The following is a 25,852-nucleotide window of genomic DNA, read 5'->3' as shown; positions in this document are numbered from 1 at the left end:
TGAGGGTAAGGGTTGCATGTTAGCCATTGGAGTATCCATCTACTCTGATAAAAAGCATGCTAGAAGAGAGGGACGACGCTTGCTGTGTTCTGACGTGACAATCCCTATCACAAAGAGCTAGAAGCTGTGCTGGTAGTCTCTATGCTTTTACTTATTGAGGTGTGACAGTCATTGGCTTTGTCTTGGGCTTTTCTTCCCTTTATTGTGTGGTTGAATTACCTGTTTTCCAGCTTTAAAATGTGTCTGTACTGTACTGCTTGTTGAGGTCTAAGACAAGATGGTTTCCAAGTCCAGTCTTACAAAGCTTAATTCCCATTGCTAAGGAAAGTTCACAGGAGTTTGTATGCTTTCTTGGCACAACTGTTAACAAGGCAATTCTTTTCAAAAGAATAGATTTTTAAAATTGATTTTTAGTGGACCTAGCTGAGTGAACCAGGTCTGATCCTCTGGAGACACCATTATGATGGTTTTACTAGGTACACCAGTAGAAAGAAATAGTTAACAATTGTAAAACCTGTTGAATCTCCACCCTGTAAGAAAAATGGTCAACTAATCATAGAATCATTGAGGTTGGAAAAGACCTCTAAGATCATCGAGTCCAACCATCAACCCAACACCACCATGCCCACTAAACCATGTCCCTAAGTGCCTCATTTACTCGTCTTTTAAATACCTCCAGGGATGGTGACTCAACCACTTCCCTGGGCAGCCTGTTCCAATGTCTCACCACTCTTTCAGTAAAGAAATTTTTCCTCACATCCAATCTAAACCGCCCCTGGCGCAACTTGAGGCCATTTCCTCTCGTCCTATCACTTGTTACTTGGGAGAAGAGACCAACACCCACCTCGCTACAACCTCCTTTCAGGTAGTTGTAGAGAGCGATGAGGTCTCCCCTCAGCCTCCTCTTCTCCAGGCTAAACAACCCCAGTTCCCTCAGCCGCTCCTCATAAGACTTGTGCTCCAGACCCCTCACCAGCCTCGTTGCCCTTCTCTGGACACGCTCCAGCACCTCAACGTCCTTCTTGTAGTGAGGGGCCCAAAACTGAACACAGTATTTGAGGTGCGGCCTCACCAGTGCCGAGTACAGGGGCACGATCACTTCCCTACTCCTGCTGGCCACACTAGTTCTGATACAGGCCAGGATGCCATTGGCCTTCTTGGCCGCCTGGGCACACTGCCGGCTCATGTTCAGCCGGCTGTCGACCAGCACCCCCAGGTCCTTTTCCGCCAGGCAGCTTTCCAGCCACTCTTCCCCAAGCCTGTAGCGCTGCATGGGGTTGTTGTGGCCGAAGTGCAGGACCCGGCACTTGGCCTTGTTGAACCTCATACAGTTGGCCTGGGCCCATCGATCCAGCCTGTCCAGGTCCCTCTGCAGAGCCTTCCTACCCTTGAGCAGATCAACACTCCCACCCAATTTGGTGTCGCCTGCAAACTTACTGAGGGTGCACTTAATCCCCTCATCCAGATCATTGATAAAGATGTTGAACAAGACCAGCCCCAAAACTGAGCCCTGGGGAACACCGCTCGTGACCAGCCGCCAACTGGATTTAACTCCATTCACCACAACTCTCTGGGCCCGGCCGTCCAGCCAGTTTTTGACCCAGCGCAGAGTCCACCTGTCTAAGCCGTGAGCCGCCAGCTTCTCTAGGAGAATGCTGTGGGAGACGGTGTCAAAGGCCTTGCTGAAGTCCAGGTAGACCACATCCACAGCCTTTCCCTCATCCACTAGGCGGGTCACCTGGTCATAGAAGGAGATCAGGTTGATCAAGCAGGACCTGCCTCTCATGAACCCGTGCTGGCTGGGCCTGATCCCCTGGTTGTCCCGCACATGCCTTGCGAGCGCCCTCAAGATGAACCGCTCCATAATCTTCCCCGTTACCGAGGTCAGGCTGACAGGCCTGTAGTTCCCCGGATCCTCCTTCCGGCCCTTCTTGTAGATGGGCATCTCATTGGCAAGCCTCCAGTCGTCCGGGACCTCCCCCGTTAACCAGGACTGCTGATAAATGATGGAGAGTAGCTTGGCGAGCACCTCCGCCAGCTCCCTCAGCACCCTCGGAAGGATCCCATCCGGCCCCATAGACTTGTGAGCATCCAGGTGGCGTAGCAGGTCATTGACTGCTTCGTCTTGGATTATGGGGAGGTTCATCCTCCTCACCGTCCCTGTTTAATCTTTTAAACAGAAGTGTTTTAGTTCTGAACAGAAGGCAGCATACGTTTACTAATCTTCATTTAGTCATTCTGTGGTACCTTTATCTGTTTCCTTCAGTCTCTATAAACCTAGATAAATGTAACGTCCAGCAAATCACTACACAAAAGTCTGTGATTAGCTAGTTGTTGTTGGCATCAATTTTTATAAAAGTATTACCTTTAAATAACAGTAGTACCTCCCCCTCAGATAATCTGAAATGTGTCTGCTGATGCCTTTGATGGGAGCTCAGAATTAGACAATTAGGGTGTGTCTGTACTACTGTCTTCGCTTGAATCAGGAGTGTGCTTTTGAAATGGATCTCCTGATCATCCCCATTTACTGTGTTTTGGTTTGCATCATGGAGCAGCCTCAGAGCGAATGAAGCAGATGCCTTTTGAATGAAACTAAACAGGGAGATGAATTTCAGGACTTCACCTACTACACCCCAGTTGCAAAAGAGTGTACAGTCATTAAGGTGAGACTAGAGGTAGTCTAAACTCAAAAATAGCCAACCACTCCAAAAACCTCAGTCCCCAAACTTTAGTGTGGATGTCAGGTCCTCAGTACCAACTGTTTTGCTGTGGAGAGCTGCTTCTATTGGTCTGCATTACTTGGTAATGCAAGTTAGGTTGCTTGCTTGGTTACTTGGTAATGCAGACGTAGCCTGACAGACCTGAAGAAACCTCCATCTCAGGAAAACATAATTTTTGAAGCCTTGGCACCACTGAATTTTGCAGCATATGTCCCTTCCCCATGAACACTCATAGATTCCCATTCTTCCTGCATGTATTTTCAGAATCTGAATCTTGATCTGAATCCAAATTACACAAGTTCTCATCTGCATGAAAAGACCGGAATAATCCAGATTTTTTAGATGTTCAAAGTAAGAGTTAGAACTTATCTGTGACACACATATAAAAAGCATGTGATATGTTGCAAACTGAATGTATACAGAAGAGAGAAGACCATGATACAAAAATCTTCAAATTAATTTTCAGGAACCTTTTGTCTTAATAATCTATGCTTTCCTAACTAAATTTGAATAGTCAACTTCCCTCTCATAGCTTGATGGTATATCACTGAAGATTTCTATCTTAAAATTGAATGGCTTCAGGGGGAAATTGAAATTTTTTTTTTCAGGTAAGGATAAAAGCACACTTTTAACACAGGTTTCCTTTATCTTTTTTATGGGTCATTATTTTCTTGTTCTGATGTTCAAAAACTTCTTTCATCTGTGACTCAACAAGGCTTTCTCACCTCCCTTTTATAGTGGTAAATTTAATATACAGGTTGGTTATTTAGCAGAATGAGTCTGGATTCACATTTATGTCATGTTTTCCATTTATGCTAGACATTTTTTTAAAAATCACACAAAATACTTAAAAGTAAAAAAAGGATATTTTCATTTTAATAGCAAATTTCAATTCTTTATATTACATCTTCTTAGCATTCACCTTGTTTGTGTTAGTGTGTGTTCTTCCTTTTAAAATAAGACATGATTGCACATGGGATGGGAAGGAAAGAGGTGACAAAGTATGCCCACATGCACTGGGCATAGGAATTAACTTATTATGTGAGTGTTTTCTGACATGGCATATATCTTACAATTAGAGATGGTGAAGAATCTGTAAGCTGTCCAACTATTTTGTAACATACCTAACTATACCTCTAGCAAACCATTCCCAGCCTCTTCTACCCCAAAGTAAAATCCAGTTAGATATGTAGCTTTACTGCGTGATATTGCACTGCATAGGTTTTCCAGCAATGCCCAGTAGGTTTGTTTATTGTGCTGGGATATTTTTGGTAGGCATATCCCAAAAATCAATTCTAAGAGCATTTTCACCTGGCATAGTAACTGTTAGGTTAAAAGCAAGCCTTCAGGTAAAATCAGGGAAAGCTCTGGAAAATATTTGATTTCTTGTCCATGTTTATACTGGATTAACAAGTTACCAAGTAAGCATGCCCACTAAGCTTTATTTATGGCTGCTCTCATAGCAACTGCTCAAACTGATATATAGATGCGTGCACTGGGATAAGTAGAAGACCAAAGTGCTCTCTGGTTGGGATGTATACCAGACGCTGGCCATAAAACATGAAAAAGATACCTGTGAATGACTAGTTGAAGTAATTGAAATAAATATGTATAGCTATTAAACTTTTGATGCACTAGGCAATAAATTCATATGAAAATTCACTTTCCATAGGGGAGTATTAACTATACATAGGAATTATTTGAGAACTCTTTGGAGAAGGGAATTTCTCAAGTTCCTTTCTGCAACCCTACAGCTGCCACCATAGTCCCCCCATCAGCACGAGGGACCACTGAAGTCTTCAGGACGTTTTCAGAGTTCTGCGTAGTAAGTGACTCCCCACTTTTTCAAACACAATTTATGTCTCATTTATGTCCTGACACCTATTAGGTGTCAGCGTGAGGCCACTTTTCTGCTCACTAATGCTTAATGTACACGTTAAGTGAAGACAGAGAAGTGTGACCAGTAGCAGCTTCTACCTGGCTGAGAAAAGTTAAAGAAAAATTTAAAGGGAAGAGGAATTAAGAATTAAATCTTATGTTAGTCAAACAACATATAGTCCACAGTCCGGAGGCCGTGCTGCATGCTGCAGGCTGCTAACAGTGCTGGCTTATGAGACCTTTTCTGAGTTTAGTACCTTTTATCACCATTTAACCCAGAATAAAATGTGTCCAAAATGTAATTCATTCAAGCATTTTACAAAATGCACTTGTTACTTGCTCTTTTTTGGTGTTGCTTGAGAAGAAATCAGAGCAATGGAAAAAACGATCCATACCTGGCAAATAATAAGCTTTCTTATTTTATGTTTACAGCTGTAGATAACATGTTTAGAGAGTGTAAGTTCTATCAGGTAGTTCAGTGTGGAAGATGGAATAATAATGAGGTGCACTCAACTGCATTTAGGAGGGAAGGAAACAGTCACAAAAACTTAACTGTATTCATTTTTAATTTAGTATTATAAAGTTTCCATTGATCTGTTACTTTCTATAAAGATATTATAATAAATTGCAATTTTATAGGTTGTTCTTAGTGTACAGTACATGAAATTACAAGAAGGAAAAAATTGTTCATTTACTGAGTAGAAAAATTTCATGTGAATTTAGTATTCATTTGACTATTTCTCTTCCATTTTATATCAGCATGATATGTTCTTAATGTCACTGTTGAGGTACTAATAGCTTTGTAAACTTAATAACAAAATGATTGGCTGCCTTCTATGTCTTTTGCAGATCATTATGCGGAGTTTTAAAGGGAATAACAATAATCTAAGCAGGTATTTTAATGTTGCAAACTATCTCATATGCTGCCAATAAAACATTTTTATTTAGATAGGGATTAATTGATCTTTCGGGAATTTGTGCTAGAAGGCCTACATTCAAGAAAAGGTACCATATTAATAATGTCGTGGTATTAGTAATGTCATTTGGAAATATGTATATAGTATTGCTAGGGTCTTAGGTTGTGTACAAAAAACAATAACCCTGCAAAGTTCCTAAATGAGAATTTTGTCTGTGTTCCCTCCACTGAGCTAGAAATTAACATTAAAGTTTTGTGTCTTATAAAGTGAAAAAGATGGAAATGAAGCATAAAGTGATTTGTGAGTGAAGGAAGAGGGGGAATTCTGGCTTAGTTTAAATTTAATGTGAGAAAGTTGAAATACTATTGGTTGAATACATTTCCATTTCCAGCAAATTATTAACTCATTAAGGGACTAGTCAGTATAAAATCATACGTCTTGTACCTCTCTTTAAAGAGTATCATTCAGAGCAGAACCTTTTTAATATATGACCTATTGTGTTGTGCTGTAAATCAGAGGATTTTATTTTTGTAAAGGCTAGTCAAGGCTTCCTGCTACACGGAGGGACCATTAGCTGGAGGAGCTGTAGTAAATCACACAATATCTACCTATTTCCTCTTGTCCAACTTCCATTGTTCCCTTTGCTAAAAAATAATGGATTCTTAATTTGAATGTGTATGGATTAACCCTTTTTATATGGCATTACATAAAAAAGTACCTGATGGAAGCTAAGTAGCAAGCAGTTCTCATAGTGGGTATATCGTGTTCCACATGGAAATTCAAAGCAGCGGTAAGATTTATGGTTTTCAGTAAATGTCTCAGGACTCTTAGGATTATCTTTCCTTACAAAGTGTAGATGGGGTTTCTTCCTCTCACCTGGCACTTGCATATTGGACAGAGTCCTTACAGAGGTCTTCAGAAAGTTCAGTCTCACAGGAAGAGAAAATATATAGCCATGTATACCAATATTACTCCTATCATTACTGTTTGCTGTAATCCTGAATTACCAATTGGCAATTGATAATTGCCACAATCAGGAAAGTGACAAATTCTCAGAACATGAATGTTTCTCTAGGGGAGGTTATAGAGCGGCCCTGATTTGTTACTCAGGAGCCTTTCCTGGATTCCACTAAACTTCATTTGGCTATGTAAAAATAATTATTTTGCCTTTTGCTCTACCATTCTCAAACAGTAAGAGACAAACCCTGTATCGTACTTACAGTACAGTAACGTCAGATTAGGTCTCTTTATATGAAAATATTTTTTGTGATGCTGTTGTGTTTTGGGATGAAAGTTTCAGAGAGTCTTCAGAGTGTCAAATTAGCAAAAATTAGCAGGCATTGCACTTCATCAGTGTGGGTCGCTTTATCAGTCCCTAAAATGAGTCCAAAATGTATTGTATTCAATGTGGGATTGTAAAAAAATCTAGGCAAGAAACAGCTTATTACCTTATGTCTCAATGAAGGTGAGGTTTTAATAAGATACCTGCAAAGACCACCAGTGCTTAAAAAAAACATAGCATGTAAGAGAGAGAGAGAACAATAAAGAATAATGTCAGAAGGTCTATTTTGAAATTAAGACATATTGAACATTCAACCAAATCCCCAGTTTTTAGATTTGTCTGAAGAAGGTTTTGCTTTTTTATAATGGGAATGTCTTTCAGAGACATTTGCTTAGGTTTTGGTTGCAGTCCTAAAGCACGCATTTCAAACACTGATTTAGCCATCATCTCTCTTTTTTGTTTTTTTTCTTCACTTCTCTTGTTTCATGGCACAGAAGTGATTTTTCCCAACACATGAATCAGCCCAAACTTTAGGCTTCTGTGATGGAGAAAAAAGTTTTCATTAGCAACATATGAATGCAAAAACCTCATCTTTCCGGAGGTATCTTCCAGGGCAGGATGTGACTGGGAATCTGTCTATTCCTTTCCAGTCTTGCACTCCTGCTCTCTAGGACATATTCTAGGACAGCCAAGCCAGGATCTGCAAACTCTAAAGGATATGAAAATTGGAATTGCAGCAAGTTTTTCCGCCCCACCACAAACTATTGAGGAAAAAAATCTATATTTGGGAAATACTGAAAGACAGTGATCACCTTAGAGATAGCTTTTGATAAGGAAGAGGTCTACACATGTAAATCACATTTAGTGAGTCACATGTAAATGATTCACACAAAATTAGTTTTTTATTAATTTGAAATACATCTAAATGCACTATCCTGCATTCTGAGCTGATGTATGATGCAGAGTTAAGAGGCACCTGGTAGCTAACCTGAATTAACCATTACATGAAACCCACTTAGAAATCCTTTGCTTATTCTCTCCTATAGTTAGCTTGTCATACACCACACAGTCACTAATTTAATAGAAACAACAAGATACATTTTCTAGTGTATTATTGAAACTGTAGCTGCAGTTTATTATTATTTATGTTCCAGAAATTTGAAGGGATTCCTCCTGAAATAATTTTGGCCTAATAATGACTTCTTAATTTTTCAGATTGAAAAGACTTGAAAAAAATATATTCTGTGTTCATTTCTTACCTATAAGCCTCTGAAGTTTCTAAGCTTCAGGGAAATTCAGCAGATACATTGTAATTCCAATTTTTTGTCCTTTATATAGATATCATGGGCTGTGATTATCTTTTCAAGAGGAGAAAATCTGAGGATCTTGGCAGTTTCTAGTATATTTTATTTGTGTAACATGAAAAATAATTAGTAGCAATGAGCAATCATCATGTTTCTGTGTCCTGTATGAGGCCAATTTAACATTCTGTGCACTTCTCCCCATCTTAGATGGGGAGATGCCACAGAGCAGGAGTCATTGGCAGAGATACCCTGCCACTCAAACAGAGTTGCGGTGGAGTCACTGATTTTTAATAACTTGCCTTTCATTCCTGTTCCCCAGGAAGGCAATGAATGGAGAATGTCTTGGAGGAATAGGTATGCTTTGGGCTGGTGGTTTTCTGGGATCACTGCAGTCAATAGTATCATGAAAATCCTGTCATCAATTTCTTATATTGGTAATTGGGGTGCAAAGCTCTACAAAAGTGGACTTGGAACTGAAAACTAGAGTGAGAGCTGGAGGAGTCTCACTTTCCTGAGCGAAGATCAGTCAAGTATACCTGTGTTTAAAAGGAACTTTCACTGTGAAGTTTTCTAATTATCTTCAATTCAAAGCTATGATTTTTATAGTGCCCAGTGAGGTAGCGTAAGATCCCACCACCTCTAATGGCTGCAGGTTGTAAGGAAATCAACAGGTCAAATATCTCTCCAGTGGCTCCCATCTAAGTGCCATACTTTTATATAAGCTTCATCTCACAAAGAGTCTGTAAGTAACAAAACTCTCAGACTTTCTTCCAGATTTGTTCCAAAGTTAGTCTTACCTAAATAAATAGTTCAAGACTTGGCACTCTTCAGTTAGCCTGGGACTTGCTAATGGGATAAAATAAAAAGGATACAAGGATATTACAGATAAAAATTTAAGGGTGGGGGGAGAAGGAGGGAGACATAAAAATAACCATAACACAATGAAGCTACAGTGAATGTGGCTTATCTGGGAAACAATAAATTTATATTGCTGTTTACTGTATCCATCTTCATTAACTGTCATTACGGAAAGAAGTTTTAACCATCATATCACATTAAGAATGTCCCGTCCTTACTTTAAAAGTGTTTTGAAGATACATTGTTACCTTTCCTCTTAAAACAAGGCAATTTATTATATTCCAGCATCTTAATATGGCAAAGGCCTGCCTCCCATCCACTGGTGTTTGTTTGCCGCTGGTTGTGTTAAAAATGTAGTGATTCCACGTCACTCATTTGCATCTGCTTACTTTCAGCTTCACTGTTATCTGCTGAACTGAAAACTCCCATGCACTCCTTCCTTCATTTGCTGCAATAGTCTGTCTTTTGAACTCTAATGGTAGTCCTTAAAATGATACGAGGTTTTGGATTTAGAAAGCAATGAATCCTTTTTCATACCACATTGTTTATATCTTTCCTTTTATTCTATTTCTTTAGCATGGTCAATATTTAAACTACTGCAAGAACTGAATAGGAAGAGATTATAAAAATTAGGGTACAAATATTCTGCTAAATAAAGGGTTTTCTACCTTTTCATCACATTAATTTGAATAAATAATTTCAATAATACATCTATTTTTCCTTCTAGGCGTTGCTTAGCACCCACAATATTCTGAATACTAAACAAGTACAGTAATGTATAACTCTGAAAATGCTGAAAAGGTGAACTGAAGTCAAATATAGATGTATTCCACAGCATCATAAAATAGCAAGTAGTTTCTGATTGCTGGGATTTAACTGCTAAGTACCCTGTGTAATTTAGGCCCAGTGGTGCACTGGCTTTTTTCCCTTGCCCCATGTGGAGCAATATTTAGTTCACTGCCACTCAGCAGACAGAATTCACACAAATGGATGGCAATATCAGATCAGGGTGCTGATTTGCTTCATTATTTTAACAGTGGTTAATTTTCCCTTCCGATTTCCCCTTGCCATGACCTGCGGAAGAGTCTCTGAGCCCAGAAGCTTATTTGGTTTTTCTTTCTGTATCAGCTGGTTAAATAAAAGATGTTAAGTCTTCTTGCAAATCTTGCTTCCCATTTCTTAGGCAATCATGGCTCAACAGAATGTTAATACTGTATGTGTATTTTTTATTTTAGGTAATCTCTACTTTCAAGTTCATTAATATTTCAGCTTTTGCTTCCTATGTAATGAAGGATATTTTTTTGTTGTTGGTTTCTTCTTCTTGCTTGTTTGAGTCATTGGTCTGTGATCAGGGAATGAAAATAGTGTTGTTGTTCCAATCGATTTCCTTTCTGTGTCTGCTGCTTTTGAGACTTGGTCTCTGTCCTTGGGTTGTGAGAAGGTTAGAGCAATAGTAGAGTGAGGTTTGGTGGGCTTATTTTTCTCTCCTCTGGGAACTTCATATGCTTTTTTTTTCTGTTTAGAAGGTTACCTTTAATGCCTCTTTACACTAACCATAGGAAAATATTTTTCCAATAAAGTGGGTGTGTCATCTGCACTTTTACATGGGTCCTATTGGTTTGAAGAGGTATATTGTGCTATAGGTACCCTGGAGAGATTTTTTATTATTTCATTCATTCTGCAGATTAATGAGACAAAAATGTTCTCCTTATTTTCCCATTGGATATTGAAATGCAGCACAGTTAAGAAAAAGCCTAACTGGAAAGCCAACATTTTGATTCTTGTTGATCATTCCTAGAAGTTTAAAATACCTTTTCTTGAGCATTTACGTTGTATGAATCTCTTATTGAGTGGCATCAGGCAGTCTATTATATGGTTAATCTGAATAGGCAGCGATTAGGCAAACTGTTACTGTTTCCACTCTATAGGCTCCAGGCATTCACAGGCAAAGATGTGGCTCTCCAGATAATAGGAAAAGTTTGAACTGGGTCTTAGGTAGTGGAGTGTGAACGATTGCTTTTTGAGTTTGGTAGGCAATAAAAAAACCCCAAACACCTAAAAAAACCCAACTGGTGGTTAACATAAAATGAAAATATTTCCAATTCCTTTTCAAGACAAAACACTGCAAGAAATTAGGTTTTTACATGCAAATCCAAGGCTTTGAATTCAAACTATTCTCTGTTCTAGTGGTTTTTTTTAAATTAAACATTTCAAAATAAAGTGTATTGCACTTCAGAAAATATAATATGACTTCTAGTGGACTATATATTTATTAGATGGACAACACTTCTTTCAGTATTGATGTTTCTATCAAAATATGTTGTCAAGAAGATATGAAGCAGAAATCTTTCAGAACAAGAGGATTTCAGAGTTACTGAAATAGTCATCTTTTCCCTCTTCATAATTTAGCTCAGTCTCCTGAAGTGACCTTCTAGTTAGCCCACAGCTGGCAGCGCCAAAGGATATTGTGTTATTCACTCAGGGTGTGCCGATTCAGCCTGGTGAAATTCAACTTGAGAATTCAGAAAAAAATATGAAAGCAAAAGTTTTGAATGAAAAAAAAGTTTTAATTTCATCTGCTATGAATTCATTTTTCCAGGTCGGCCAAAACCCATTCTCTGTAAAGGACCAGTCCTTAATACTGGGTGTCATCACTTCCGGGTCTTCTCAGCTCCCTTTGCTCTAGTGCAAGGAGATACTTCATGATCTACAATATATACACTTGCAGTATTTCCCTTTGGAATATGCATCACAGGCATTAATTTGGATTTACAGATAAGACAAGACAATATCTCTAGAATCATTGATAATAGATATTCTCAAAAGAAATGTTTCTTGAGGCGTAAAACTAATACATGAAGAAAATGAAAGTGACATTGACATAAACAATTGTATCTTAGATTTGTGTTACAATAGTAACCTAAGGCAAAACCTAAACGTTTACAGAAATAGTTTGCATTCTACCTCTTTTCTCAGAGAAAAAAGCTGCAGACCTAGCCCATCTGCTGTCTACAAAATGTAGTCTTCTATAAAGCATTAATCACCCTAATTCTGGGAAATCCTTGGTGATATTCTCATCCAGGTCTCTTCACAATTAAGGTATGATCACAAACCTTTTTGGTTTTTTTTCTTGTACTGTCTTCTCAGTTTTCTTTCAAAGGTTGAGAATTACTTTCCTCCTTTAAACACAAGCCAAATTCAATTCAAATGTAGTCAGAAACATTACAAAACTGATGATTTGGGATTCCATGTTTATTACTGCTCAGTGACTTCCATATCAAATATACTCAGTGTACAAATCAAAGGATGTTGTTTGTTTTTCCTGGCTGGTATCTTTGAAAGCTTATCCTGGGATCTGTTAATTAAGCTTTCCTGTGTCTGTGACCTACATTATCAATCATCATCAGTAGTGATGTTCGGTGTTCCAAAGTTTGTTCTTGTTTTTGATAAAGAGATGCAAGAAAGCTAAGATGCAACATGTTCACCTGCCCTTTTAAAATTAAAACTTTTATTAAGTGAAATCCAGGAATACACTATTGCTATGGTCATATGGATGTATAATTGCCCAAAGTGCAAATTTTACATCTTTTTTTTTGAAGTATGTGGTTCTTGACATCATTGGAGAGAGAACAGTAGATAAGATAGGGCTCTATTTTGTCAGCCCTTCCTTTGTTTCTAAGCTGACCGCATACCCTCCAGCCTGCAAAAAGAATGGAAGAAGTACTTTTTAAAGATCAATCAATTTAAACCATACATCTAAATGTGTACAGCAGTCAAGATCAAGCAAAAGTGGTTGAAAAAGGTTGTGGTTTTGTGGGGGCATTTTGTTTGATTTAAGCAGCCCTTGCCATCCCTCTTATTCTGTCTTCTGCACCATCCCCTCAGTGTGAATGTAGCACACCATCAGGCTGTGAACTGAGTCAGGGAACTGATGCAAACTTTAAAAAGAAACAAACTGAGAAGGACAGTAGATGGTGAGAAAAAATAAAAGGCAGGACAGGGGCTGCTTAAGCAAGCAAAACTGCCAGAAGAGATGCTCATTAAAACATGGTTTGACTGATTGACAGTTGATTAGGGGTTTCCAAGGTTTTGAGTTTTTGCATGTATATCTATTGCCCTTTGTAATTCTAGCTGTAACTGAGCAAATCACTTTTGAGCTCCTCATTCGCCTAGGTTATTAATTTCATTATTAATTTCTCTTAGGTTATTAAATTCTTTAATGTTATGCAGTATTCTTAGCTGGAGAAGTTTTAGAGTGGCAGCTGCGTTTTGGATTTTGTGTTAATGAATGAAATTATTAAGCTGTTTAAATGGATCTTGTTAAAATGTTAGGAGCAACAAGTTGTACAGAAAAAGGAGACCTTTAATGTCAACATAATGTTTTAAAGTTGAAAGCTAATAACTGCTTTGTTTGACTGCAGTGTCCATGCTCTGACAAATCTCTGCTGGCTGATTACTGCTTCACTAAGGAGAGAGTGTTATTAAAAATTCAATTTTAAAAAAAAAAACCACCAACAGATCTTTGTCTTTTAGAACTGCATTACATAAGAAAGAAAGAGTGGAGGGGGAAATACTGAGAAATAATGAAAGAGAATGAAGGAAAACCACTAAACAGAAATGAGACCAGAGGAGAAAAAGTGGTAGAAGAGAGAGAGTGGGATAATAACAAGGTTATAAACAGCACTAAAATATCTGTAAAGGAATCTTTTGCAATTTAAAGTGCATGTAATAATTGCCAATGCAAACTAAAAATTTTAAGTATTGTGTAGATACTGAGACAAATGCTTCTGAATTCTCTTTCTGTTCCTCCCAAATGTAATCAGCAGTCTGTCTTGACATTTCAGTGCAGACATGGCCAACCTAATGATGCTGCGAAGAGTTAGAAAGTTCTTTTCTTGAGGGAAATTCAAACTTCTTTGTGTGCAGGTTGATGTTTGTATGTGGTTCATTCATAACACTGGAGAAATAGGTGTGGATCTCCAGGAGGTGTCACCCAAAAAAGAACAATTTTTGTTGCAAAGCGTGCTGTGGAAAGTTCAACATAAATCTTTCTTGAAAGCCCTTCATTAATGATAGGTCATCCAAAATCTCTGTAATTTCTAGTTCTGAGGTAGTATTTTGCTTTTCTATTCCGTATTAGGAAAATGCTGAAAAAAATGTGAATTCTATCCTGATTTATCATGGATAGGCCTTTCATAAGATCCTGTCCTGGTTTTGGCAGGGCTAGAGTTAATTTCCTTCCTAGTAGCTGGTACAGTGCTGTGGTTTGGATTTAGGATGAGAACAATGTTGATAACACACCGATGTTTTAGTTGTTGCTAGGTAGTGCTTACACTAGCCAAGGACTTTTTAGTTTCCCATGCTCTACCGACGGAGAAGGCTGGAGGTGCACAAGAAGCTGGGAGGGGGCACAGCCAAACTGGCCAAAGGGACATTCCATACCATGTGACGTCATGCTCAGTACATAAACTGGGGAAAGCTGGCCGGGGGGGCCGCTGCTCGGGGACTGGCTGGGCATCGGTCGGCGGGTGGTGAGCTATTGCACTGTGCATCACTTGCTTTGTATATTATTACTATTATTATTACATTATTATTATTATTATTATTATTATTATTATTATTATTATTATATTTCAATTATTAAACTTTTTATCTCAACCCACGAGTTTTTCTCACTTCTACTCTTCCAATTCTCTCCCCCATCCCACCGGGATGGGGGGGTGGGGGAGGAGTGAGCAAACGGCTGTGTGGTGTGGTGCTCAGTTGCTGACTGAGGTTAAACCACAAGAGATCTTTATTCAGCTTGCTTTTTTCTAAGACACAAGATCTGGAAAGACTGTCTAAGAATCACCTCTGATGAGAACTGAGAAAGAGGACTTAGGTATATATGAGACCTCTTGGGCTAAAATGGGTAACGATCTTTTTGTTTTGCCAGCAAAGACTATAGCAGTCATGAGATCTTCCACAAGCTTTCTCTAACTCTGAAGCCAACAGTTAAATATCATATTTGGAAAGAATGGGAAACTTATACTGAGTCTACATCTAAAGCCAGATTTAGATTGAAAATTACATTAGGGACAAGAAATAAGTATCAGTCTTCATTGGTAGCATCATCGTCATCATCCCTGTTTCTGTTTACAAAGATACGTTGGAGTAGCTTGGACAGAAACTCTCTGTGATTGTCAAATTTGACTCTAAATTGCTACATGAAGACTGTGTATCAGCATTATCTGTGCAAATGCAGATTAAGTATTGAATATTCTTAGCACTTGATTTAGTAGTGCTCCCTCTGAAGTTTTTCTTTTGTGCCAATAAACCAGACTTATTTAGAGCTGTTGGCTCTCATCCACCATTTCCTTGTTAAACGTTTAGAATTTGTAAGAGTTGTGACCCTTTTGCCAATGCAAGTAATCCTAATTCCAGCAATTTAGACTTGTCACTTTGCTTTAAACTCCATTACCGCACACTGAAATTCTACACAAAATGGCTTGGAGACCATTTAACAAATAACAAATTGGAGATAGAGGGATTTTGTCCCTTATGTCACAATTAATTATTTATTGGGGTTTTGGTTTTGTGTTGCAGAACTGTGACCTGGCCCAGCAGAGTATCGTTCATATTGTTCAGAGTCCACAGAAGAACAGTCAGAACAAGGATGAGACAGAAGATAACCTTGCTGGAGGTATTCTAAAAGCCTTGGAAAGAGAACCTGAAAGTCTAACTCGTGTAGATCTCAGCACCAGCATCCTCCCATCACTCTCTGCAGGGTTGGCTGTTATTCTGGATACTACAAAAAACAGCATTTCTCTTCCCTCTGAAAAATCAGGTAAATCAGTGATTTGGTACATTTCGATACACAAACCTGAACATTTGTCTGTTTCTTTCTTAGGGTGAACAGTTCCATACCACAGGAAAAAAAAACAACATATGGTTTCTTCTAGTTATTAAACAAAAAATACAGCTATATTAAGAGGTGATAAGCATCTGATGTGTTTTCTAGCAAAATAATTTTGCTTTGTGGATAAATGGAGTGATTTCTTATGTTGTTCCTGTCTCTAACTTGTATTATGCTTGTATTATTATTTTTACAAATTATTATAAGCTGGCAAAAACCCCAGATGTCTATGAGAAGGCACAAAATAGTCTGTAAAATTTCCATTACAGAAGTTTCCTTAACTAGAATGTTGGGCAGCTTATGCATTGCAAATGTGTTTAATTCCCAATCTGTTGTAATGTTTTCATACCCATATACTTTGTAAAAAATATTTCTATACAATAGACTTATTTATAAAAACATAGCTGGCACAAAATATGATGATGATTCATACTATGGATTTTAGTAGTTCTTCATCCACCAAATTATTACTGAAAATATCTTCTCTTCATCATGAAAAATCATTGGAGGCACAAGTTAAGTTACTGCAAATGGGTTGTGGTGTAATATTTAAAATTGTTATGAGAGAGAAGCTCAAATCAGAAGGAAATATAAGAATCTTTTAGCTATTACATGAATCTTCTCAGACTAACCCCCTCCTCACACACAGTCTAGCTAATCTTTAGTGACAACCATGTTTGTCCCCAGTGAAGAGACATCATTCTGTGCAATACCAGACTCTGTCGTGATTTGTCGTAATAGTCCATCAGAGATGTCTTTTCAGAAACAATAGTACACAAATACCCTTTATACACAGTACGGAAGATAATACCAAACATATAGGTCCAGAGTACAGAAGAAAATTTGTGAATATAACAGAGATACCTCTGTGACTAACCTGACCACAGAAATGATCATGCTTAACAAAAAGGCTATTAAAACTGTTAAAATAACTTCTAGAGAATTTCTTAAGTAACTCATGCAGAAAATATACAATTCATGGGAGGGTCACAGAATTATTCCACAACTGACTTGATCAACCTCTCATTGCCAACTAATGATGAATGAGTGCAGTTTAGGAACAAATTAGTACCCAGCTTAATGATCCACATCTCCCAATCTGAATGAATAATGAGATAAGAGGGGCGCATGCCAATTTAAATCTGGTAAACTAGGGAGAGTGTTTCAGGCTGGACATACTGTCAAAAGCAGGGCCATAGTGTGAGCTTTTTAATACTACTCCTTATTTATTTTTTCACTACTCTACATGATATGCACAGGGCTTTAATAGTTGGGCTAGCTTTACAGAATAGTTTATACGTGTGTAAGGCATTTTAAAATTTGTCATGTGGTGTATTTTTCCACAGACTGCAAACTCCTTGAAGCCGAGTACAAACTGATAGGTGTCTTCTATTGCAGCAAATACTTTCACAGCAGAATGACAGCTGAGGAAAAAAATGTATGAGAATATATGTGGACTAGTTTTATCTATGATTAAGTTAAACAGATTTTTTTATCATAAGAAAAAAAAAAAGAAGAGCCTCTCCAATGACTGACAGTTCTGCCTGCAAGGATGTTAGTAACAAGTACTTTTTTAAAAGTCTGTTATCTTCTCCTTGGCTTGTTTTGACTCTCACTATAAAAACTTGTCCTTCTGTCTGTTCAGCCTCACCACTTTTGTTCAATATGGGGGATTTTGATGCTTTTGTTATTAGGGTTTGGGGTGTGTTAATTTGTAGTCACATAATTCACTGAGTTAAGGAGTAGTCCGGGTTAAAAATAATCCAGCAAGAAAAATAGAAAAAAAAGATTAATCCAGAGATCAGTTTTCCAATCAACTTAACTGGGTAGAGGCGATTTTCTTTGGCACAGCTGAGATGAATAATAGTAGTAGGAATGAGTGACTGAAGGCTGCATATGCCACCACTGCCGCTTGAAATTATACTTACCAAGCTATTGTCTTAGAAGGTGCATGGTTGTTGCGGTGATCAGTCTACAGTAGAAACTTGTACAGTAGAACCAAGTATAATCTTCTTTTCTGTGTGTCAGAGATCACACACAATGAGTAGAGGACAAATTTAAACTTACAATTTAGAGGCAGGGGATTCATTAGTTGATTATTGTTTAGCCTAACATGCTACACAGCTATTCCGAAATTGTAGCAGTAAACACTAAGAGACTTCATCTCTTTCTGAACCCTAAGGTATTTCTGTTTGTTACCACAGGATGCTGACCCTATGTCCCTGCCCTGCTTTTGTTTTATTTGCCCTCCTTTGGATTCTGCGGAAAAACATTTGTGGAACTTTTGCATCACAAAAGCTTCTCCCAGAAGCTTTTGCAGCATTTGACTGCAAAAGTAGTATTTTTCAAGTATTGACTTGAATGCTTGGAGGTCAAACTGTAGAATTTTACCAGACAATCCAGGAGAGAGACAACTCTTGTTATATTGTAACTGCTATTATATAAGTAATATACTTAAGTAGTATAAACTGCTGCACTTGATCAGACAAAAACCCTTATAGCCTGGCATCCTGTCTCCACTGAGGGGCATTATTTGCTCCTTGCAGAAGAGCATAACAGGACACCCTCCTCCCAGCTCACCCCCATTTTAGTGGTGACTAATGAAAGCAACTCTTGACTGGTTCCGGAGAACCGTTGTACTTACATTGTGTTTTTAATGTAGAATGTGTGTTTGTCCATGAGAAATTCAGATGTTTGAAAGTCATTAACAGGCTGAAAAAGATAGGAAAATGGATCTAAATAATATCTGCATCAAAGATGTCCAGGTTTCCTCTCTTTGCAGGCAAATGTAATAGAAATGCCTTTTTCTGTCTGCTAAATAACACCTTGCATGATTTCTAATGAGGATGTGAAAAAATCTCGGCACAGGACTTTCATCCTACCTCACCCACAGGACTTTCATCTACCTCATCCCCACCTAATTTACAATCTGTCCAATATCTGGGACTAAGTGCTTTGGTAAACAAGGTGTAAACAAATAAACTATGTTCCATAATGGTTGCATATCAGTAAATGCATCTATACGGTGAAGGGATTTTGGCCTGGGAAACAGTGAATCTGAAAAACATAAAGGTTCGTATGGCTCATCAGCTGAATATGAGAATGCATCATGATGCTAGGTCCAAGAAAGCTAATATGATCTTTGGAAGTATAAACACAAAACAGAGTGGAGTGCAGAGTATGTCTTTTCTCTGCTTTTGACACTTGCATAACTAAACTGGAATGTAACGCACCATTTTGATGTCTAAACTTCAGGAAAGCTGCTGAAAAAACTGTTAGAAGGTTCAGGAGACGAGTCACAAGAATCCTACAAAAGTGCAGGTCATGATCGGCCTATATATGTTGATATAATCTTGTGGCATCCGTGGGAGTGGAAATTTTATAACAGGGGAGTCTTAGACCTTACAAGGTATTTTGGGATTTAAGCTTTCATTGTCTACAAGCTGAAAGACAGCAAATATAAATATCACACATAGATTTTAACTTGCCAGGAAGTCAACCACTGACACAAGTTATCCTGGCTTATAAGAATTCTCCGTATGTGGCCATTTGAAAATAAATAAAGGACATTTTTCTGAAACATATGTCCGGCAACAAAGATTGGGCTTCAACCTAGAAGTAGTATGGACTGTGATAGGCAGGAGGTCAGACTACAGAATCGCATTGCTTCCCTCTCTAAATGTATTTATCAGCTACCCATGTCAAGCAAATTTGTAATCTCAAAAAAAAACAACCCAGGTTAGTTTGACAGCATCTGTTTTCTGTAAGCTGATATTAATGTTGTTACCTATTTCATTGCCAGTTTAATCCATTATCAGCTGGTTTATTATTTTGTCTGAATCGATTAGATGTGGTCATCATTACTTAGGTCTTTTTCTTTACAACTTTTAAATAGCGCTTATCTGGTCAGTTCCCTAGAATATCCTGGTGTTCTTTAGCTAGCCTTTTAAAAATGCTTGCATGCAAGTTGTCTCTGTCTCCTTATCTTTCCATGTTCCTCTTTTCACGGAAGCGTAAATAAGGTACTAGTATATATTGACTTAGGTGTGCCAAGCTGAAAATTCTAGCAAAAAGAGGGACTGATTCTTTTCCACCTAGTTAGGAAATGCTTTACCAAAACTTCATATATGGTAAAACCTGCTGTCCTTACAAATAACACAACTATGAGTTAGGGAAGGTAAAACTGTCATTACCAAAACCTCAGTATTGTCAGTGCTTGAAAGCATAAAGTGATGAGCTGGTTCCCGGTCTATGTAAGAGTCTGATATATGAAAGACAAAGGCAAAAACTTTTAGAAGGGAAAGCCACGATTTAGTGTTTGGGTAGTCAGAACTGTGCATACTTCTTAGGGAGGCTCTGATGGATTTAAAAAAAAAAATCAATTTAAGTGGGGATATTGCTGATACTGTATGAATACTTTTTGAATAGTATTCTGTTGATTGTGTGTTAACATTCCTGTGCTCTGTAATTGATATTACATTTTATTATGATTCTTTTAATCAAAAAGCCTAAAAGGATAAGACTTTTTGTGTCAGGTTTGTTTGAAGTAAATGAGTAGTGTAAGCTCCTGAAATATTTTAAAATTACTTTGCAATTTTATAAAACTTATAATATCAAATTAGTTTCAGATCGGGCAATGGTATGGTGTACATCTCTACCTCCCCATTTTAATGTGTTGTTGGGCTGAGTACCCCTACCCAGTACCAAGCTGAGTACAACTGCAGCTTTTTCTTATCCCCTTTTTTGAGAATGCCATCAAAATGTGAGCACTGATCCATCCAAAATGGCCTCCAGTGCTGCAAGAACATCTCTATTGATACTCTGACACATGAAGCTCTGTAATTGCTCAGCAACTGCACCAGACAAAACTAAGACAACAATGAACTTATTTTCCCATGACCTAATTTTGCTTTGCTGTGTCACAAAACCAAATATCTAAGAATTTACTGTTCCCTTTGAAAAGAGAAAAAGGATTCTTAAAATTTCTCTCCTGTCATGTAGCGGCATTTTTACATGGGAAATTAATCAGTATAAAGATTTTTTTTCCCTTGGCACCTGTACAAATCATTTGTGGATTAATTATAACATAAATTAATTAATTAAATGTACTTTAGGTCCACAGTATTGTAAATCAGTAGTTTGAGGAGGGGAAATCAGTATTCTGTGCGATTTGCATTTAGTAATTAGGTCCTTTTTACCAGAGTTATCAAAATTTTGTTCTAAAAACAAATGCTCAGAGTACTTACAGTGATCTTTCTTAAATTTCTTGAAATATTAATACACCATTTAATGGTGGTTACATGGTTCTTATGGTAGTTCTTTTTGACAGACATTCATCTGAATAAGGTTCATATTGCTGTACAAGAAAAAGTAATAAATTACTTAATATGCAGCCAACGTATTGTTTCAGTAGACACATTCAAGTAACTAGTTAGGTTACTATGGTATTTTCGGATTTGGTGCACTGACAGTTTACTTTTGTATTAGGATTAAACCACTTTTAATGTAAATGAAAATGCATTATGCAGCACATTGTGATTTAGTCTACATTTGATTTAGATTTTTTCTAATGCATTATTTTACAAACTTTTAAATATGAAATGCAATATCAATTTGAGGATCAATCTACATCCAGAAAAGGGAAGGTACTAATTTAGGTTTTTTAGAAAAGCAGAATAAAGTACCAACTCAGCAATAATATACTAGTCCTGATTTTGGCAAATACTTTCTGGGAAGCATGGCTGCATTTGTCTTCATTACACACTGTGTAAATTTACTGTATGTACAATTCTGTTTTAAACTTTAAAACAAAACTTTACAAAATTCCTGCATTATCAACTCTCTTTGTGCTAATGGTTACTTCCTGCACATTGTTAATCGTTATCACTATGCATTCATTGCATACACAAAACTGTTAATCTTTAACTGTTAGACCTTTTATCTTAAATTTGCTGTGAGTGTACAATACCACAGAGCTGATGCCATGTAGGTTGCAGTGATGTGTTGTAGTCACAGAAATCAAGTTGATCAGGCCTGCGAGCTCTTTGAGAAGAGGAACTGGAACAAAAGCAGACTTGTCTTCCTTCCTCTCCATCTTTTCTTTTCTTGTTTGATATTTTTATACTACTTGCCCCTGTCCTGACAGGGAATCTCCTCTGTGCTCCTTATTGCTTCTGTTGGTTTTGGTTTTGCCAGCTACCCTTCATGGGTATTCCATACCTGCAAGATGTTTTGTCCATTTGCAGTCCCTCGTGCTTGTTTTTAGTTTAGTTTAGTTTAGTTTAGTTTAGTTTAGTTTTGTTTTGTTTTGTTTTGTTTTGTTTTGTTTTACAACCTTTTGTCACTTGGATGCCTCCTGTGGGCAACTACACACATCTTTGTCCCTTTGGTGGTCACATTGCTCACATACTTAAAGCAAAATGCTTACACATCGTGACCGACTAGGTCATCACAGTGTTACAATATGTTTTTCAGAAGTAACCATATTTTAAGTATGTGCATCTGAGGTCTGAAAATCCAGGTGTGTACTAAGAGAAGAGTATGACAACAGCATTTTTATATGGTACAGTGAGATTACATTTAATTTTAAATCAATCCTGCTAAATATTTCCTATGTTTTGGATGAGAACTTTAAAGTTTTAAGAGTTTCCAAGCTGTTTGGTAAATGTTGTATGGCAGAAGTTCTCAAACTGTGATCCATGTTTGAAGCTCTGAGATCCAGAAGGGTATTTATTGATGATCCATTGAGATAATGGTCACAGTGCTCTAGCTCCACTTACTTGTTTTCAACTGCTAAAATATATTGCAGTCATAGAATCATAGAATCATTTAGTTTGGAAAACACCCTCAAGATCATCGAGTCCAACTGTTAACCTAACACTGCCAAGTCCACCACTAAACCATGTCCCTAAGCACCTCATCTACACGTCTTTTAAATACCTCCAGGGATGGTGACTCAACCACTTCCCTGGGCAGCCTGTTCATGTCAGTATATGTTAAATTATCCCTCTTGATAAGTTGCTGTAGCTTCTTGGATTATGCTGTATGAGTATGTTTAGAGGTAAGGGAAGGCATGTCCATAAGACAATGCTTCCCATTAAAAGTTATTCATAATATGGTAATGTTTCTGAAATAATACTCTATTTTTTGATGCACAGCAGAAAAGAGATTTTCTGGATACAAGTCACATCTCAGCCACAAAAGAGCTATTATACAAGATCAAACCAATTGTCTGTCTAAATCTAGTTCTCTTCCTCTTTTAATACTTACCTGTTTTGCATCCAATATTTCAAAAGAAAGAAAACATTCTTATTATATAAAGTTATATTTAGAGAAGGAGTATTCCTTTTTGCAAGTAATCAACTCTGTCTGATTATCCTTCACGTCTGCTATCTGGGTAAGTTGACAAGAATGATAATGGCATTTGCTAATCTGACTTTCATCAGACATTCCAGTGTCAATCCAAGGGTTAACTGGAGAACAGAGGGAGAGTTTTCAGCCCACTAGTTAACTATTGCTAATTCTGTCAAAATTTCCTTTGAAATAGTTAAGCTTAAGAAAAATATTCTGGTTATTCTGCTTCCAGTAGGGTTATGAAAATTTGTCATTACAAAGTCCTTGGAAGTTTGCTCTTATGTTTATCGTATCTTCTGTTAGGGTTGTTAACCCTTGACAACTCACTGCTGCAATACTTCCAAGGTCTATATATAAAAATTTATATCCCCTCTTCACCTTCCAGCAGCAGCAAAAAGTGGTTTTATAAGATGTTAGCATAATGGAACCTTTTCAATAAAACGATAAATTGAGCCCATTTCAGAAAACAGAACACACACTTGATAATTTATTGCAGTCAGTGCCATGCTGGAGACCTCGTTCGTATCATGCTTTTAACACTGATGAGAATGGTGCCATTTTCCCATACGTTGCATGTCCGTGAAATTCATTTGAGAGGAGAAATGTTCTTTTCTAATAGAGCCAAAAGCACTTCTGGGAATGCTCATCTTTACATGACATAATTATCTCTCATGAACGTGTCTAATTACTTTATTGTTTTTAAAGGCCCTTTCATGTTAATTGAAGCCGGTAACATTTGCTAACTCCCCTGTGTCAAGGGGTGGGGTGGGAACACTGTTGTGTCCTTGGAATGTATTTCGATTGTTTATGGGTGACAGCATGGGTGGACTTTCTTCTGCAAACGCATCACTCGCACCTTTATGCCACCAGCTGGAGGTGGCATTTGTAGGTGGAAAATGTTCTGTGTTGATTAAACAAAACTCTACATGTTGTTTTCCAAAATAATTGTTGGCATGAATTAATTACTGATGCCACTGGGAAAAATAGGAAAGTAACACTTAGGAAACACCTCTTACGTGTGAAAATACGACAATAGAGATGTAGGGCGATTCTTTTTTAACAAGAAGAGTCCAATTATGAGGCACAAATAAGAAGAATGCTTTGTTTAATGTTCATTAAAAAACAGTAGTTGCCACTACTGTGCAGCTTAGTGCTTGCACTACATGGTCTTGGTTATGAACTCTTACCACTCAAAATGACATGAGACATAGTCTTCTCTCAAATCACATGCTCGAGAATCATTGATGTCATTGGGAGTTCTGTGCACACAGCAAGCACATTGGGAGAACAGACGTATTAGAAAGGCTTGATCTACAGAAAGTAATTACATGGTGCAGATAGTTTAATAAATTCAGTTGATACCAGAAGATAAAAAATAGCCATACAAAACACATCCTACTCTCTCTTTATAAAGACAAATAGCTTCAATGGGACTAAATTTGAACTGTGAAAGAAAAAGGTCATTGCAATTTGCAGGGAAGACAGATTCTCTGGTGGGGTTTTTCTGAAGAAAAGAATGGTTGTGGTAGGAAAATGGACAGTCAATTCAAAAGATCTAATTCATATTCACAGAAAAGCAGAATTAAAGTTAGTGCATGCTCTTGCATTGCTGTGCCAAAAGTCTTTAGAATTTTTCCATCGGCTTTGTTTCAGTGAAGGTTTCACATTTCCTCTGCTACCTGGGTGACTATTGTTAGAGATGCCAAGGTAGTGGCCTTTGTGTCCATTCAGGCTTCTCTTCAGAGACTGCCAGCAAGGATTTCAGTTGTTTTGTTCATCTTCTGTGCCTCTATTTTTTCGTCTTTTTGTTTGTTTCTTTCTTTCTTTTAGAGAATATCTAACCACAGGAGCTGAGTTTCTATATCAGCTTTATATGGATTTCCAAAAATCCTTAAGCGTAGGGTTTTTTCACCTGCTCTGAGGTACATTGAACCTTTTGCTTAAACCTTGCTCATCCTTACACATTCTTCATGAGACAACACTGCCTACATTATGCCCAGCAACTAAGATTTTATCCAGTTGGAACAGAATGAAGATCCATGCTGTGCAAACAGCCATTGTCCTTTGTAATTATTAAATATTTGTTATAAGCTTCTGGAATGTTGATATTCTATGGGATCTATTGGCACTGGGCAGAAAGCTGAACTCAGGTAGGATTACAGCATTTGTGATCAAATTATCAAACTGAAAGAAAAATAAATGAGGAAAATGTCTTCCTTGATCTGCCTTTCACTTACGAGACAGAATGATACAGTTTTTTATACTGAGTTTTCACCTACTGCAACTCTTCTCGGCCTCCACAAATTATTTTTGAAGTAGCTGAATCAAACATCAATAGTGTTTTAAATAAAGTCTGAACCGTAGATATGGCCAGATGAAGACCCTGATTAACATTATCAGGGACTTTCCCCAAGCAGATTTTAGTTCTCTTGAAAAGAACATTGTGCTTATGCTAATAATAATTAAATAAATAGCAAAATCTCCACTGTCTTCAGCTGTGGAAGGTCAAGATCTAAATTCAAGATCTGATGTGGATTAATGATTATGGATATTGTACTTTTATACCTCGTTACCTAATCTGTGGTGAATAACTATAGATCTTATCTTGGTTTCTAAACCCCATAACATTGTCCACAATGATTTTT

The 25,852-nt window shown here is 37.6% G+C and overlaps 1 protein-coding gene across 1 annotated transcript in view; it reads left to right on the top strand.

Moving 5' to 3' along the window:
• PRKN (parkin RBR E3 ubiquitin protein ligase) overlaps positions 1-25,852 on the top strand; it is an 807,172-nt gene that overhangs the window by 255,729 nt on the left and 525,591 nt on the right. The window contains exon 3 of the mRNA XM_076333958.1: positions 15,545-15,785. Within this exon, the coding sequence (XP_076190073.1) occupies positions 15,545-15,785 (241 nt within the window). The remainder of the gene's footprint in view (positions 1-15,544; positions 15,786-25,852) is intronic.

This window comes from Aptenodytes patagonicus, chromosome 3, assembly GCF_965638725.1.
Source record: "Aptenodytes patagonicus chromosome 3, bAptPat1.pri.cur, whole genome shotgun sequence".
NCBI lineage: Eukaryota > Metazoa > Chordata > Aves > Sphenisciformes > Spheniscidae > Aptenodytes > Aptenodytes patagonicus.
The sequence above is the reverse complement of the archived record's forward strand: the minus strand, read 5'-3'. Positions and strand labels throughout refer to the sequence as shown.